The following is a 15,163-nucleotide window of genomic DNA, read 5'->3' on the forward strand; positions in this document are numbered from 1 at the left end:
GCTTTTAATCCCATATCTCTTTGTTATCTTATTTGGAATGGCCAATCCCTGCTATAACTCCGCCCATTTCTGCTATACCTCTGTCCCCTCATTGCTGCTGTACCTCCACCCCATTGCTGCTGTACCTCTGTCCCCTCATTGCTGCTGTACCTCTGTCCCCTCATTGCTGCTGTACCTCCACCCCATTGCTGCTGTACCTCTGTCCCCTCATTGCTGCTGTACCTCTGTCCCCTGTTGCTGCTGTACCTCCACCCCACTGCTGCTGTACCTCTGTCCCCTGTTGCTGCTGTACCTCCACCCCATTGCTGCTGTACCTCTGTCCCCTCATTGCTGCTGTACCTCTGTCCCCTGTTGCTGCTGTACCTCCACCCCACTGCTGCTGTACCTCTGTCCCCTGTTGCTGCTGTACCTCTGTCCCCTGTTGCTGTTGTACCTCCACCCCATTGCTGCCATAACTCTGCACCCCATTACTGGCGTAACCCCCACCCCACCCCATTGCTACTGTAATTCTGCCCCGTCGCTAAAGTACCTCCGCCCCATTGCTGCTACATCCTCCATCGATGCGGGAGTGCACAGACCAGCACCTACATCTTCGGAAAGGCACGTAGCCAGCTGTAAGCATCTTCTGAGCTGCGCTGCCATTGGCTGCACCGGATACACTGCTGGTATAGGCCCTCTTCCTGACCCAAGCCCCTCCCTCCCCATGCGTTCGTCACGGCGTTGCTTGGCCGACTTCTATCATCTCCCCACCGGACTGGCTTTGGTACGGTCTGAATGTGATTCTGCACAAGGGTGCACAGAAAATACAATTATCACCTTAAAATATTAAATTACACTTTAAAACACATATGGGCTTATTTTATTTCTAATTTTCTTCTAATGAATGTGCCAACCTTCATTTTTTGATTAGTTATTTCGTTTTGTTAATATTTTATGATGTTTTGTTGCTTACCTTTACAAATTCAGGAAGTAGACCTAGGCAGCGTATCATTGCGTGACTTCAACGCTATGCTTTTCTTTGAAGAAGGAGATAAAACTGGAAACCGTACTACTATATGGACTAAAAAAAAGAAAATAGGTCCTTGTTTCTAATGTTAGACATTTAAAACGAAATAACTAATCGAAAAATGAAGGTCGACACATTCATTAGAAGGACAATATAAACAAAATAAGCCCATATGTGTTTGAAAGTGCAATTCCCCTTTAAGTATAGTTGTGCACACAACAAATTATAACCCTAATGTAGCCTGTATGCGCAGACATAACACACATTCACACACATTCACACACACACATCTGCAATTAGAGAGAGTTAAATTCCACCGCAGCTGTCCGACCGTCTCCGCGGCCCGAGCCCATGACATCATTGTTTTGGCGTGAGTTCTGCGCAGTTTTGCTGAGGGTCTCTGGAAAGCTGCCGTGGTCTGAAGATGACACAGCAAGGCAGAGCTGGGGAAAGCCACGCCCCTTTTTCTGCTGCTCCAATGGGAGCGTGCGGTCAGAAGTGCCGGCTCAGAGCGCCGTTCTGGTGACAGAATTAGGGTGAAAGTGGAATTAGGGCCTGAGGAATGTCAGACGTTGCCAACGCCTCCTTCTGATTCCAGCAGCCAGAAAGGGCCGGATAGTTCCGGAACATGTAGCATACTGCCTCTTTTACCTGCGGCTGGTTTAGTCTGGAAACCTGGTTTATTGAGCACAGTAATGTAGACAAAGTGTAATCTTTATATGAGTGAATATCTGTGTATGAAAAGTTTGGTGACACTTTCCTTGAACCCTTCAACATAAAGCCCAACATAAAACCATCATAGACATGGAATAACACGACATGTACATTTACTGATAAATGCATGGTAGTTTTATGTCATTTGACATGAACTGACATAATCTGTTATGCCCTCTTGCGACAGCTGTTATGTCATGTGTATGACAGTGTTATGTCAGCCTTACGTCAAAGGGTTCGGGTAAAGTGTTACAAAAAGTTTCTTAATGACAGAAAATGACTGTCTACTACACTACACCATCCCTGATGGTAGACACTGCTGTCCCTGCTGAAGACTCTGCAATAAATAATATAGCGACTGTATGAGTTGTACTGAACCTGCAGCGACCGACCGACAGCCTGTCTGTTCAGCGACTGATAGTCTGTGCCTGTGAAGGCATGTGCAGTCTGCATGGAATCTACTGGTAGTGTCTGTACGAGGAAGTGGTGGTGGCCTCTCCGGAGAGAAAAGGATTCCTTCAGAGCTTTGCTGGAAAGTGTGAAAGCCTCGTTCTCTAAACCGGTGGCTAGGAGTAAATACTGAATCCCTCTGGGAAGCCACAGGGAGTGTGTGAAAGGCCGCTTTTAAATCCTCTGTGTGGGGTTAGCGGTCGGGCCGGGCGTGTGAGGTTCGGTTCCTGAAACACCGCGCCGGCTGTGCAATGCAGGACAGTAACCGGACTGTTCTGCTTTCTGCCATTCCTGTGAAGGTACGTTCAGTTCTGTGACTGACCAGCACCTCTCCGCTCTGTGACTGACCAGCACCTCTCCTCTCTGTGACTGACCAGCACCTCTCCGCTCTGTGACTGACCAGCACCTCTCCTCTCTGTGACTGACCAGCACCTCTCCTCTCTGTGACTGACCAGCACCTCTCCGCTCTGTGACTGACCAGCACCTCTCCTCTCTGTGACTGACCAGCACCTCTCCTCTCTGTGACTGACCAGCACCTCTCCGCTCTGTGACTGACCAGCACCTCTCCTCTCTGTGACTGACCAGCACCTCTCCTCTCTGTGACTGACCAGCACCTCTCCTCTCTGTGACTGACCAGCACCTCTCCGCTCTGTGACTGACCAGCACCTCTCCTCTCTGTGACTGACCAGCACCTCTCCTCTCTGTGACTGACCAGCACCTCTCCTCTCTGCTCAGGAATGGAGTACGCTGTAATATACTGTTAGAGTAGACCTTAAAAAATTATGATTAGAAATATGTTTATTGCAAAGTGTTTTTTTATTCTAACATCTGAAAGTGGCAGTCGTTTTCGCCCATTGTGAAACCTTGCGATGTGATGATTTTATTTCAATATATTGAAGGCAGCTGGATTCAATTTCTGTAGGAGTTGGATGCAGTCTCACTTCCTGTACTGCAGGTTTACTGAAAGCTTGCGGTTAAATGCAGCTGGCAATGAGCCGTTTTTTGTATCGGTTATTAGACGTCTCTTTCGTGACCTTGTGGATTCCAAAGCAAAGCCAAATCTACCAGCATTGACTGTGAAGGCAAATTATGCAGATCAACTGTGTGTGTGTGTGTGATGTTTCTTTGATTCTAAGAACTTATTTTGTCTCACTTTTTGTGACGATACCTGTCCTTATGTCACAGAGGATAGACCTTAAAATAGATAGCCTGGTTTGGGTCCAGAAATGCACTAGATGAATGTAGAAACGATGATACTTATGGATCTGAAGCAGTGTGGTTATGTAGTCAGCTGTGTTTGCTTGGCACATACAGTATGGAGCGTATGTAAATGGTTTGTGTGGGTGCAGGATATTAATCTTCCGTTGCACAAGGCCAAAAAGACAGCTCTAACTCCAGAAACAATGCAACCGTTCACTGCTGATACATCCCACATTTCTTTGCTCACGGGACATTCCAGAAAAACAGGCAAACCATCCCACTGGGTAAAGCGGACCTGTCAATCGTGTAACTGTCGGTTGGAAGCGCGCCAGGAAATGAAACAATAATGAAATAAACGCTTAATGTATGCCAGGGCTGTGCTGTAGTGTTTTTTTATCAGAAGTATGTGGGTATTCCAGAAGTACCAGTCGGGCAGAGATGCATGAATGTAGTCTGTTGCGCTGAAAGCCACCGGACCTGGTCTAATTCAGGCAGGGACAGAAACAGTTTCCACCCTCTTTGTCTTTTGAGTGGGTGGCAGGGAGAAACGGCACGGAGCCAGCGGGCATGGTGCCACCCCCGTGCCACAAAACTCGCGTTCGGGCATGGGGGGGCCTGGGAGGAACTGCCTGCTTCAGCTTCGAACGATTTCAGAAGCCAACTGTGACATCTGACAGTTGCTTGAGTCATCACTGTGGACATTGTGACAAATTTTCAAGTATAACAAGAATACCTTGCTGTGTAATTCATTTCTGTTATAGCGTTATATACTCATTTTCTCATAAATGGACAGAAAGCTGCAAAAATATTTTATATCTGCAGTTTATGGAAATTCAGCTGTCAGTGAAGCACCAGTTTCCCTCCATGTGGGCTGCTGTTTTAGTGCTGTTCATGCTGTGCAGTCTAGTGCTCTCTCTCTCTTTCTCTCTCTCTATAGTGCAGTTTTCTCTCTCTCTCTCTCTCTCTCTATAGTGCAGTGCTCTCTCTTTCTCTCTCTCTATAGTGCAGTGCTCTCTCTCTCTCTATAGTGCAGTGCTCTCTCTTTCTCTCTCTCTATAGTGCAGTGCTCTCTCTTTCAATTCAATTCAATTCAATTCAATTCAATAAGCTTTATTGGCATGGTAAGGGTACACTTACATTGCCGAAGCATACACTCACGTGACAAACATAACAGACAGGCAATAACAATTAACTACAATAAACAGAATAAATATAAAATCCAGACCACAGAAATAAAATTCTACATCTAGAAGATAACGTATACAAAATGTCAATGAACTATAATAGCTTTACTTTTTTGGTGTCAATGTTACTCCCTGTCCCTCAGTTTGTGGCAAGTGGCAATGTATTGTGCCGCCAAATCCACACATTCCCTTCTTTCTTTTTTTTTCATTTTGAGGAAGAACAGTGTCTCTCTGTATTTCTCACATTTCGTGAGGAAATGAAGCTCTGTCTCCACCTCTTCAATGTCACAAAGTGAGCACAACCTGTCCTCTCTGGGCAGCCAGGTCTGCCAGTGTCTACCTGTCTCGATAGCCAGGTTGTGTTCACTGAGTCTATATCTTGTCAATATTTTCCTTGTTTTTAAATCTTTCACTGTGGTCAGGTAATCTCTTTTTAGGGCCCGATAGCATTCTAATTTGCTTTGTGTTTTTGTTTGTGTGTCCCAATAGGTGATGTAATTTTCTTTATGTTTTGCTATAATTTGGTTGACTCTAATTGTTTGTATGTTGCTGTTTTGAGGCTGCTTTGTGTTAGTAGGGGTTAATGAACTAAGCTTCAAGACTAGCTGGCTGAGGGGACTCTTCTTTGGGCTCATCTCTTGGTATTTCAGGGCCTTGTAATGATAAGAGTGGGGGTCGCTGTTTTTGAGGTGAATCCAAAATTTAACTGCCCTTTTTTGTATGTTAATTAATAATGGGTATTGGCCTAATTCTGCCCTGCATGCATTGTTTGGTGCTTTCCTCTGGACATGAAGGATGTTTTTACAAAGTTCTGCATGCAGGGTTTCTATGGGGTGTTTGTCCCATTTTGTAAAATCTTGCTCTGTGAGCAGACCCCACACTTCGCTGCCATATAATGCAATTGGTTGAATCACTGATTGGAATATTTTAAGCCAAATTTTGACAGGCAGTATAATTTGAGTATTTTTCTTTATGGCATAGAATGCCCTGCGTGCTTTCTCCTTCAGTTCATTTACCGCCAAGTTAAAGCTTCCTGTTGAGCTTATTTTTAAACCTAAATAACTGTAATTGTTACTGTGTTCAATTGTTTTATTTCCTCATTTGAATCTGTATTTGTTTCCCTGAAATCTGGATCTTCTTTGAAATATCAATTTTGGTTTTTACTTTCTCTTTCTCTCTCTGTATAGTGCAGTGCTCTCTCTCTCTGTATAGTGCAGTGCTCTCTCTCTGTATAGTGCAGTGCTCTCTCTCTCTGTATAGTGCAGTGCTCTCTCTCTCTGTATAGTGCAGTGCTCTCTCTCTCTGTATAGTGCGGTGCTCTCTCTCTGTATAGTGCAGTGCTCTCTCTCTCTGTATAGTGCAGTGTTCTCTCTCTGTATAGTGCAGTGCTCTCTCTCTCTGTATAGTGCAGTGCTCTCTCTCTCTGTATAGTGCAGTGCTTTCTCTCTCTCTATAGTGCAGTGTTCTCTCTCTGTATAGTGCAGTGCTTCCTCTCTCTCTATAGTGCAGTGTTCTCTCTCTGTATAGTGCAGTGCTCTCTCTCTCTGTATAGTGCAGTGCTCTCTCTCTGTATAGTGCAGTGCTCTCTCTCTGTATAGTGCAGTGTTCTCTCTCTGTATAGTGCAGTGCTCTCTCTCTCTGTATAGTGCAGTGCTTTCTCTCTCTCTATAGTGCAGTGTTCTCTCTCTGTATAGTGCAGTGCTCTCTCTCTCTGTATAGTGCAGTGTTCTCTCTCTGTATAGTGCAGTGTTCTCTCTCTGTATAGTGCAGTGTTCTCTCTCTGTATAGTGCAGTGTTCTCTCTCTGTATAGTGCAGTGCTCTCTCTCTGTATAGTGCAGTGCTCTCTCTCTGTATAGTGCAGTGCTCTCTCTCTGTATAGTGCAGTGCTCTCTCTCTGTATAGTGCAGTGCTCTCTCTCTGTATAGTGCAGTGTTCTCTCTCTCTGTATAGTGCAGTGCTCTCACTCTCTGTATAGTGCAGTGCTCTCCATTCAGTGATACCTGTTCTCTGTTCCCTAGGTGACGCCCCTGCAGAGGTAAATGGGAAGGGGAGCCCCATAGGCCTGGACCAGGGTGAGTCACTGTGGGCCTGTCCCATAAACAGGATGACCCCAAAACAGAAACACAACCTCTTTAATAGCAATAAAGACAAATACATGCAAAAACTCAAATCACTGAAGTACTATCCCTGTATATGGTCGGCGTAGGTATGTTCAAATTTAAAGTCATTCAGTCATTAATCATTAATTAATCCATTTGTCAGTTTGACATATTGCACTAATTATTCATGATCTGATCAGTATCCCAATGTGCGAATCACATGGCAGGTTTATACCTATTTTCAATTACTCGACATATCAAAATGAAAGGAAAATGAAGTGACAGTAATTCAACCATTCATACGTGGGATTCCCGTAAGTCAGAGCAGAAGTGATGTGACCTGACGTGACCTCGCCGTTAAAGTGGAAGAGATGTTTAATCTCAGGGTCTCGGTCAGGAGCTGTGATTCCCCTTCTGAGTCAGAGAGAATGGCAGTGGTGCAGCACAAGCCTCCTCCTCCTGCGTGCGCCAAGAACGCACGCCTGCACCGCGGTGCAAAACTGGGGTTAGAGCTGGAAATCCGACGAGCTGCCTTTGACCTTCTCGTGCAAATGGACGTGTGCTCCTCCGTGCCAGTCTCAAGCGCCGCTGCTTTCTGTGTTATTTGTCAGTTATTTATTAACGGGCACTAGCATGTGTGCCCTTTTAGCGCTGTTTAGACTCTGATGTGAAAGTGACCGCAGGATTGCTTGTCTTTGAAGGGGTAAGGTAATAGCTATTAGCACGCTTTATGCTTTTTTTGGCAGCAGTGGGGGCAGGTCCTCGAGTTTAAGTTACGGTAACCTTGGTTACTAATGGAAGGCGGTGGACGTACAGGAAGTGTTGCGCTAAACTGGGCCGTGGCCCTCTGTCCACAGGTGCCGTCATGTCCAGCGAAGAGGAGGAGGGCAACGAAGGCGCCTTCAAGAGGCTGAGCAACCTGTGGTCCTCTCTTCACCTCTTTAAGTCTTCCCGAGACCGTGAGTTTGTCTGGAAAAACCTCCCTTTCACACTGGGAACATTCTGCATCCATCGACTGACAAAATCCAGGGTGTCACATAGCTAGCTTGGAAATGTGTGCTTAGAAGGCTGTTCTGCAGGCGTTGGAGTGCATAGTGACTCAGAATACCGCTTATTTGTGGGGGTGGCATTAGCTCAGGGGGTTGAACGGTCATCTGCCAATCAGAAAGCCGGTTTGATCCCTGGACCTCTGGGCAAAAAGTGTCAAAGTGTCCTTGAGCCAGACACCCAAGCCCTACTCGCTGCAGACGAGCTGGATGGTACCTTGCATGGCTGCCTTTTCCATTGGTGTATGAGTGTGTGTGTGAATGGGTGAATGAGAGGCATGGCCATTGGTGTGTGTGTGTGTGTGTGTGTGTGTGAATGGCTGAATGAGAGGCATAGTTGTTGGTGTGTGTGTGAATGGGTGAAAGACAGGCATGGCCGTTAGTGAGTGTGTGAATGGGTGAGTGAGAAGCATAGCCGTTAGTGTGTGTGTGTGAATGGGTGAAAGACAGACATGGCTGTTGGTGTGTGTGTGAATGGGTGAAAGACAGGCATGGCCATTGGTGTGTGTATGTGAATGGGTGAATGAGAGGCATAGCCGTTAGTGAGTGTGTGAATGGGTGAGTGAGAGGCATAGCCGTTAGTGTGTGTGTGTGTGAATGGGTGAAAGACAGGCATGACTGTTGGTGTGTGTGTGAATGGGTGAATGAGAGGCATAGCCGTTAGTGTGTCTGTGAATGGGTGAAAGACAGGCATGTCTGTTGGTGTGTGTATGTGAATGGGTGAATGAGGGGCATGGCCGTTGCTGTAATTACATTCATGACCAGGCATTTGATATCCCAACTGCACTGAGTATCTCAGTATATCATATGACACAACTTCACCTAAGATTGTACACAATGCCTGCTGCACTATTAGGGCCCAAGTTAAACGGCTGAAAAGAACTGGTGGTATGGTACGGATGCATGTCACAGTTTGCCAAAAGCGTTGCCAGATTTGAAAACGGTGAACCCGCCCAGTCAGAGCCTGAAACCCCAATCCTGAAAAAAAAACAGCCCAATTTTTTTAAATACCAAAAAATTCAAAAAAATGTGTTTGTTGCTATTCTGATTGTTGACGGGGGTGAATTTATTAAGATTGTTGATTGTTGACGGTGGTGGGGGGGAGGGGGGGGGGGGATGTGCTATTTAGATTGGGGTGCCCTTAAGATTGTTGATGGTGGGGGGTGGTTGTGATTCTTAGGAGACAGTCTGAAAGTGTGTACTGCACTACAAAATGATTACCTGAATTAGAAGATTAAAAACCCCAATATGACAAAAAAAGCCCAAATTATGACAACCCGCCCAAACCCATTTTCGCCACACAATACCATACAATGTAAGTCGCTCTGGATAAGAGCATCTGCAAAATGCCTGTAATGTAATTTAATAAAGAGTAGCCCGATTGGGAGGGATTTCACCCATGCAAACTCAGCAAACCAGTCTGGGCAAGTCTCTGCTGTCAGTTAAAAGGGAAAGAGAACAGAGAAATGGGAGCAAGAGTGCAGGGGTTGGGTGGGGGGGGGGGGGGGGGGGGAGAGAGAGAGAGAGAGAGAGAGAGAAAGAGAGAGAGAGAGAGAGACTGATAAAGGCAGCTCATTGTCACTGTCAAAATAAGGTATGTGGTACCTTAATAAGGTACACATATTGCATTTTTTCATCAGTCCCTGTAATCCCATTTTTATTGCTTGGGGCTGTTATTTTGATTAATAAAAGGGATAGTGTACAGTTCCCAATGGAAACAAACATCCTTACTTTTCCCCAGAACTTTTGCCAGTTTTCAGGTGATAAGATCAGAGACTTTGGTTTTCAAATTTAATTGGTCCACGGATATTTTGATCAGTGTTGTCCTGACTGTTCTCCCAATATCCTAAAAGGTGAACATTAAGGAGACAGAGTCTCCTACTTTTCCATTTGTGCATGTTTCTCCTGGAACCTTTACACAAACGTCCATCTCCTCGCTGTCCCACCGGCGTTCTCAGATGGAAAGCTCAGGGGGAAAGCTCAGGTGGAAAGCTCAGGTGGAAAGCTCAGAGGGAAAGCTCAGATGGAAAGCTGAGATGGAAAGCTAAGAGGGAAAGCTCGGTTTCCACAGAGCTGTTGTTCAGCTACCAGCTTCTTATTTCCTGTGCATCAGTCACCTCTCCTCTGATATCAGGGCCGGCCCATGATGCATTCCTGCAGTTTCTTTCCCCGCTGTGCTGTCAGTGCAAATGTGGATTCTGTATCGTCTGTTGTCCATTGCCGTGTCTGTTTGTGTGTGTTGGGTTGTGTGAGGTGTTGTTACCTGGGCTAAGTGTTGGGTTGTGTGAGGCGTTGTTATCTGGGATAAGTGTTGGGCTGTGTGAGGTGTTGTTATCTGGGCTAATTGTTGGGTAGTGTGAGGTGTTATCTGGGCTAAGGGTTGGGTAGTGTGAGGTTTTGTTATCTGTTGCTAAGTGTTGGGTGAGGTGTTGTTATTCGGGCTACGTGTTGGGTTGTGTGAGGTGTTATCTGGGATAAGTGTTGGGTTGGGTTAGGTGTTGTTATTTTGGCCACATGTTGGGTTGTGTGAGGTGTTATCTGGGCTAAGTGTTGGGTTGGGTGAGGTGTTGTTATTTTGGCTACGTGTTGGGTTGTGTGAGGTGTTATCTGGGCTAAGTGCTGGGTTGTGTGAGGTGTTACCTGGGCTAAGTGCTGGGTTGTGTGAGGTATTACCTGGGCTAAGTGCTGGGTTGTGTGAGGTGTTACCTGGGCTAAGTGCTGGGTTGTGTGAGGTGTTATTTGGGCTAAGTGTTGGGTTGTGTGAGGTGTTATCTGGGCTAAGTGTTGGGTTGTGTGAGGTGTTACCTGGGCTAAATGCTGGGTTGCTTGTGGTCTAACAGTGTTCTGTCTGAGAGCACAAACAGGGTCAGGGATACTCCACTGCTATTGGGCAGACAGATACTGTGGTGCTATCCGGCGCATATTTGGGATGCTTGCCTAATGCCGGGTGTGTGTTTGTCTTGCCTTGTCACTGATAGTGAGGTCTGGGAGGGGCTTCATATATATATATAGACCGAGAGAGAGAGAATGGAGAGGCAGAGAGAGGGGGCAGGGAGAGAGGGGGTGGAGGGGTGAGAGAGGTGAACAGAGCGGGGGAGGGGACCACATCACAGCGGGGGAGGGGGCCACGTCACGGCGGCTTTGTGTTTAAAGTCTAAAGTTTCTCAGGCGCGCTAAGCGTTCTTTGTAAATATAACAGGGGATGCAGGTTCAGATCCCTGGAGTGGCATTGCTGGTGTTCAGCAGACCTCGGACACATTTACTCTTCATATATAGACACAGGTGAAATGAAACAAACAAAGGCAGTTGGTTCTGTTAATTTTCTCCACCGGCATGTTCAGACACATAGAGTGAGGTTATCCAGCTGGACACATTCCACTGGGTCACCTCTTTCTCTCTCTCTCTCTCTCTCCCTCCCTCTCCTCTCTCTGTCTCTCTCTATTGTCTTCTGTAGGAGTACAATATTACTGTCCACCAGTTATATAAAATATTTGCAGTGTGTTCATGAATAAATGTGGGGTATTAACGTGGTCTTGAGCTAGTATATACAGTGCCACGAAAAAGTCTTTTCCCCCTTCCTGATTTCCTCGGTTGTTGCATATTTGTCACACTGAATGGTTTCAGATCTTTAGACAAAATGTGATATTAGACAATCAAGGGAACCTGAGTAAACACAAAACACATTTTTGAAATGATTATTTCATTTATTTAATGAAAAATAGTTATCAAACACCCATGTGAAATGATAATTACCCCCTTAAACGTAATAACTGGTTGCACCACCTTTAGCAGCCGTAGCTGCAACCAAACACTTCCTATAATTTGATATCAGTCTTACATTGCTGTGGCCCACTCTTCTTTGCAGAACTGGTTTAATTCAGACAAATTGGTATGTTTGCAAGCGTGAACTTTCAGGTCCTGCCACAGCTTCTCTATTGGGTTCAAGTCAGCACTTTGACTAGGCCACACCAGAACTTTTATTTTGTTTCTTTTCAGCCATTCAAAGAATTTTACGGTACAGAGTAGAATTCACGGTTCATTCAGTAATGGAAAGTCTTCCAGGTCCTGAGGCAACAATTTTTTAAAATGTGTTTTGTGTTTACTCAGTTTACCTTTGTTTAATATTACATTTTGTCTAAAGATCTGAAACCATTGACTGCGACAAATATGGTATGCAATAATAGAGGAAATCAGGAAGGGGGCAGATTCTTTTTCACGGCGCTGTAACCAGATTGAGCCATTGTTCTAAACAAATTAAAAGGTGCAAAATACAGTTTGCTGATTTAAAATGTAAAAGCATATTGCAGACAGACAATTTTTACTAAAGTTATTGTTTCATAAAGTGAACAGTTGCAGAATGCAGAGTTAAGATTGAAATGAAGACGAGTGATGCGGAGTGAAGTGGGGATGTTTGCAGTTGGTTAGAATGTGGTGTGCTGAAATAAGCTGTGCTGCTCTTCCTGTCCTGCAGAGGGAGCTAAGGAGCAGGCTCTGCCCCCGCTGACAGACTCCGCCCCCCTGAAGACCCCGGCTAGGGAGCAGCGCTATGCTAGCGGACAGTTCTTCTTCGAGTACCTGGTGGTGGTCAGCCTCAAGAAGAAGAAGGACGGAGGCTACGAGCCCCAGATCACCTACCAGTTCCCAAAGGTCAGCCGAGAACCTAACACCAACACCCAGAGAACATAACACCAACGCCCAGAGAACCTAACACCAACGCCCAGAGAACATAACACCAATGCCCAGAGAACATAACACACCGGCTCGCGAACCTAACCCCAATGCCCACAGAACATAACCCCAGCACCCAGCAAACAAATCCCTAACACCTAGAGAATGTAACCCCAACACCAAGAGAACATAACACCAACACCTAGAGAACATAACCCCAAACCAAGAGAACATAACACCAATGCCTAGAGAATATAACACCATCACCAAGAGAACATAACCTCAACACCAAGAGAACATAACACCAATGCCTAGAGAACATAACCCCAACACCAAGAGAACATAACCCCAACTCCAGGAGAACATAACCTCAACTCCGAGAGAACATAACCTCAACTCCAAGAGAACATAACCTCAACTCCAAGAGAACATAGCACCAAGAGAACCAAACCCCAACACCAAGAGAACATAACGCCAGCACCAAGAGAACATAACGCCATCACCAAGAGAATGCAGTCCTAACATCTAAAGAATTTAATGCTAACATCCAGAGAATGTAATGCAAACGCCTAGATAATGTAATGGTAATGTTGAGAAAATGTAATGCCAGTGCCTTACGAAAGCATTCAATTCTTACTCTGCTCTCATTATAATGCTGAGAGAACACTACACATTTAAATTAGAAGACAAAAGAGATTTATCAGTGGAGTTCATTATCAGAATGAAGAGGGCACGAACAGGGGTACCGGTGGCAGGAGTGGGGGGGAAGGCGGTAAATCTACTCAGAGGTGAAGTGGCAGGAGAAGGGCATGTGGTACCAGTAAAATCTTCCTGGTTGGCTTAGGAGAAAGGTTACCAATAGGGCGGAGACTAGGGAGGAGTTAGGGTCAAGAATTGGGAGGGGATTGTCGGAGGGGTCAGGGTCGTGAAGGGTATGACTAACAGGTTCCTGTGTTTTTCTCCCCAGAGGGATGGAATGGTGAAGTTCCAAAGGGAGGAGGAGGAGAAGACACTGAAAGCCATCACTCTCTTCTGCTTTCCTGAGGGAATCAACTGGGCCCCCCTGACAGAGTACCGCAGGTAAACACACCTGTGTGCTCGTTCTGCTGGTAAAGCACGGCTGCACGTTTGACTCTCACCAGAAATGAAATACTCTCAAAAGGTGCAAACCTCGCCTTCTGGTCATATTGGCAGGCTCAATTACACCAGGCAAGATTCGTAAAGCATAGAAAAATATTTGAATCCAAAACAATTACGTATTTGAACCCAGGTCTGACTCTCACACACCGTCGCAATTCAGACAGCAAGCCACAGCACACACGCATTGATAAAAAATTCAAAGCATGAACTTGACATCAAACGCACACGCTCAAATACAGGCACACGCATGCACATAACACACAGGCGCACACACACACACACACACACTCAAATACAGGTGCACACACACACTCAAATACAGGCACACGCATGCACATAACACACAGGCGCACACACACACACACACACACACACACACTCAAATACAGGTGCACACACACACACACACTCAAATACAGGTGCACACACACAAACAGACACACACTTGAACACAGGTGTGCACACAAACACATTCAAACACACACACACATACACATACACACACAAGGACTTTGCAGGAAACAAATAGGACACAAACACACATGGTATGCAAGATATAACCACACCTCCATAACTACACACAGGTGCGTGTTTGCAAAGCATTCACATTTCCTGTCACACACGCACACACACACACACTGTACTCAGCACAACAAAAGCAAATCTTTCAGAATGTTTCCTACAGTTTCACCTCTGACTCTGGGTCCAGAGCGAGGCATTTTGTTTTTCATCCTGCTGTCTTTCTTTTGTGGGTTTGGTTGCTTTCTGTTGGCTGCCAGGTCTCTTTTAAACCGCTGCTTCCTCTTCTTTGTCTCTTTCTTTTCTTTTGCTCTCATTATTTTCTGTTCCCTGTGAATACTCAGTCTGGGTCTGTGGGAGGCCGGCCCAGCTGGAGGGAGCTACATAGTGAGCTACATGCCCACTCTGTGTCTCCCTCTCTCTGTTCCTCTCTCACTCCCTCTCTATCTCTCTCCCTCTGTTCCTCTCTCACTCCCTCTCTCTGAATCCCTCTCTCTCGCCCTCCCTCTGTTCCTCTCTCAGTCCTTCTCTCTGCCTCCCTCTCTCCCTCCCTCTATTTCTCTCTCCCTTCCTCTGTCCCTCCCACTCTCCCTCCCTCTGTATGTCCTTCTCTCCCTCCCTCTTTCCCTCCCACTCTCACTCTCCTTCTCTTCCTCACGCTGTTCCCCCATTCTATGTCCTTCTTTCCCTCCCTCTTTCTCTCCCTCCCTCTCTTCCTCCCACTGTTCCCCCCTTTCTATGTCCTTCTCTCCCTCCCTCCCTCTCTTTCTGTCTGCCTCTCTCTCTTATGCCTAACCACTATTAAGGCGCTGGGTGTTTGTCACAGAAACTGTTAGCTGAAGTCAGGGAGCAGTCACAGCAAAGTTGTTGAAAATCATGGAAAACTGGAAGAAATCATAGCTTAAAAATTTTTTAATTTATTAAATTAACTTTTAGACCATGTGCAGCAGTGGGAAACGATTGGAATACCATGTATGCAGGAGTAACAAGTGCTTGTAGTTTCAAAAAAATCAACAGGCAGTTATACGAGTAAAATACATTAATATGCTTGTGCATTTAATCGTTTAATTAGCGGAAAGAAAGAGCGTGCTTTTTTGCCTTTAATTTTACAGAACAGAGCATTTCCTGAAATAGAA

At 45.7% G+C, this 15,163-nt stretch overlaps 1 protein-coding gene across 3 annotated transcripts in view; it reads left to right on the plus strand.

Annotated features, from left to right (window-relative positions):
• Nucleotides 1-15,163, plus strand: part of LOC118208130 (DENN domain-containing protein 2D-like) — a 49,826-nt gene that overhangs the window by 21,175 nt on the left and 13,488 nt on the right. For all 3 annotated transcript variants that reach the window (XM_035382491.1, XM_035382494.1, XM_035382493.1), the window contains 4 exons: nucleotides 6,574-6,627; nucleotides 7,512-7,613; nucleotides 12,172-12,347; nucleotides 13,336-13,448. In XM_035382491.1, coding sequence (XP_035238382.1) covers nucleotides 6,574-6,627; nucleotides 7,512-7,613; nucleotides 12,172-12,347; nucleotides 13,336-13,448 — 445 coding nt within the window. The remainder of the gene's footprint in view (nucleotides 1-6,573; nucleotides 6,628-7,511; nucleotides 7,614-12,171; nucleotides 12,348-13,335; nucleotides 13,449-15,163) is intronic.

Source organism: Anguilla anguilla, chromosome 11 (assembly GCF_013347855.1).
Source record: "Anguilla anguilla isolate fAngAng1 chromosome 11, fAngAng1.pri, whole genome shotgun sequence".
NCBI lineage: Eukaryota > Metazoa > Chordata > Actinopteri > Anguilliformes > Anguillidae > Anguilla > Anguilla anguilla.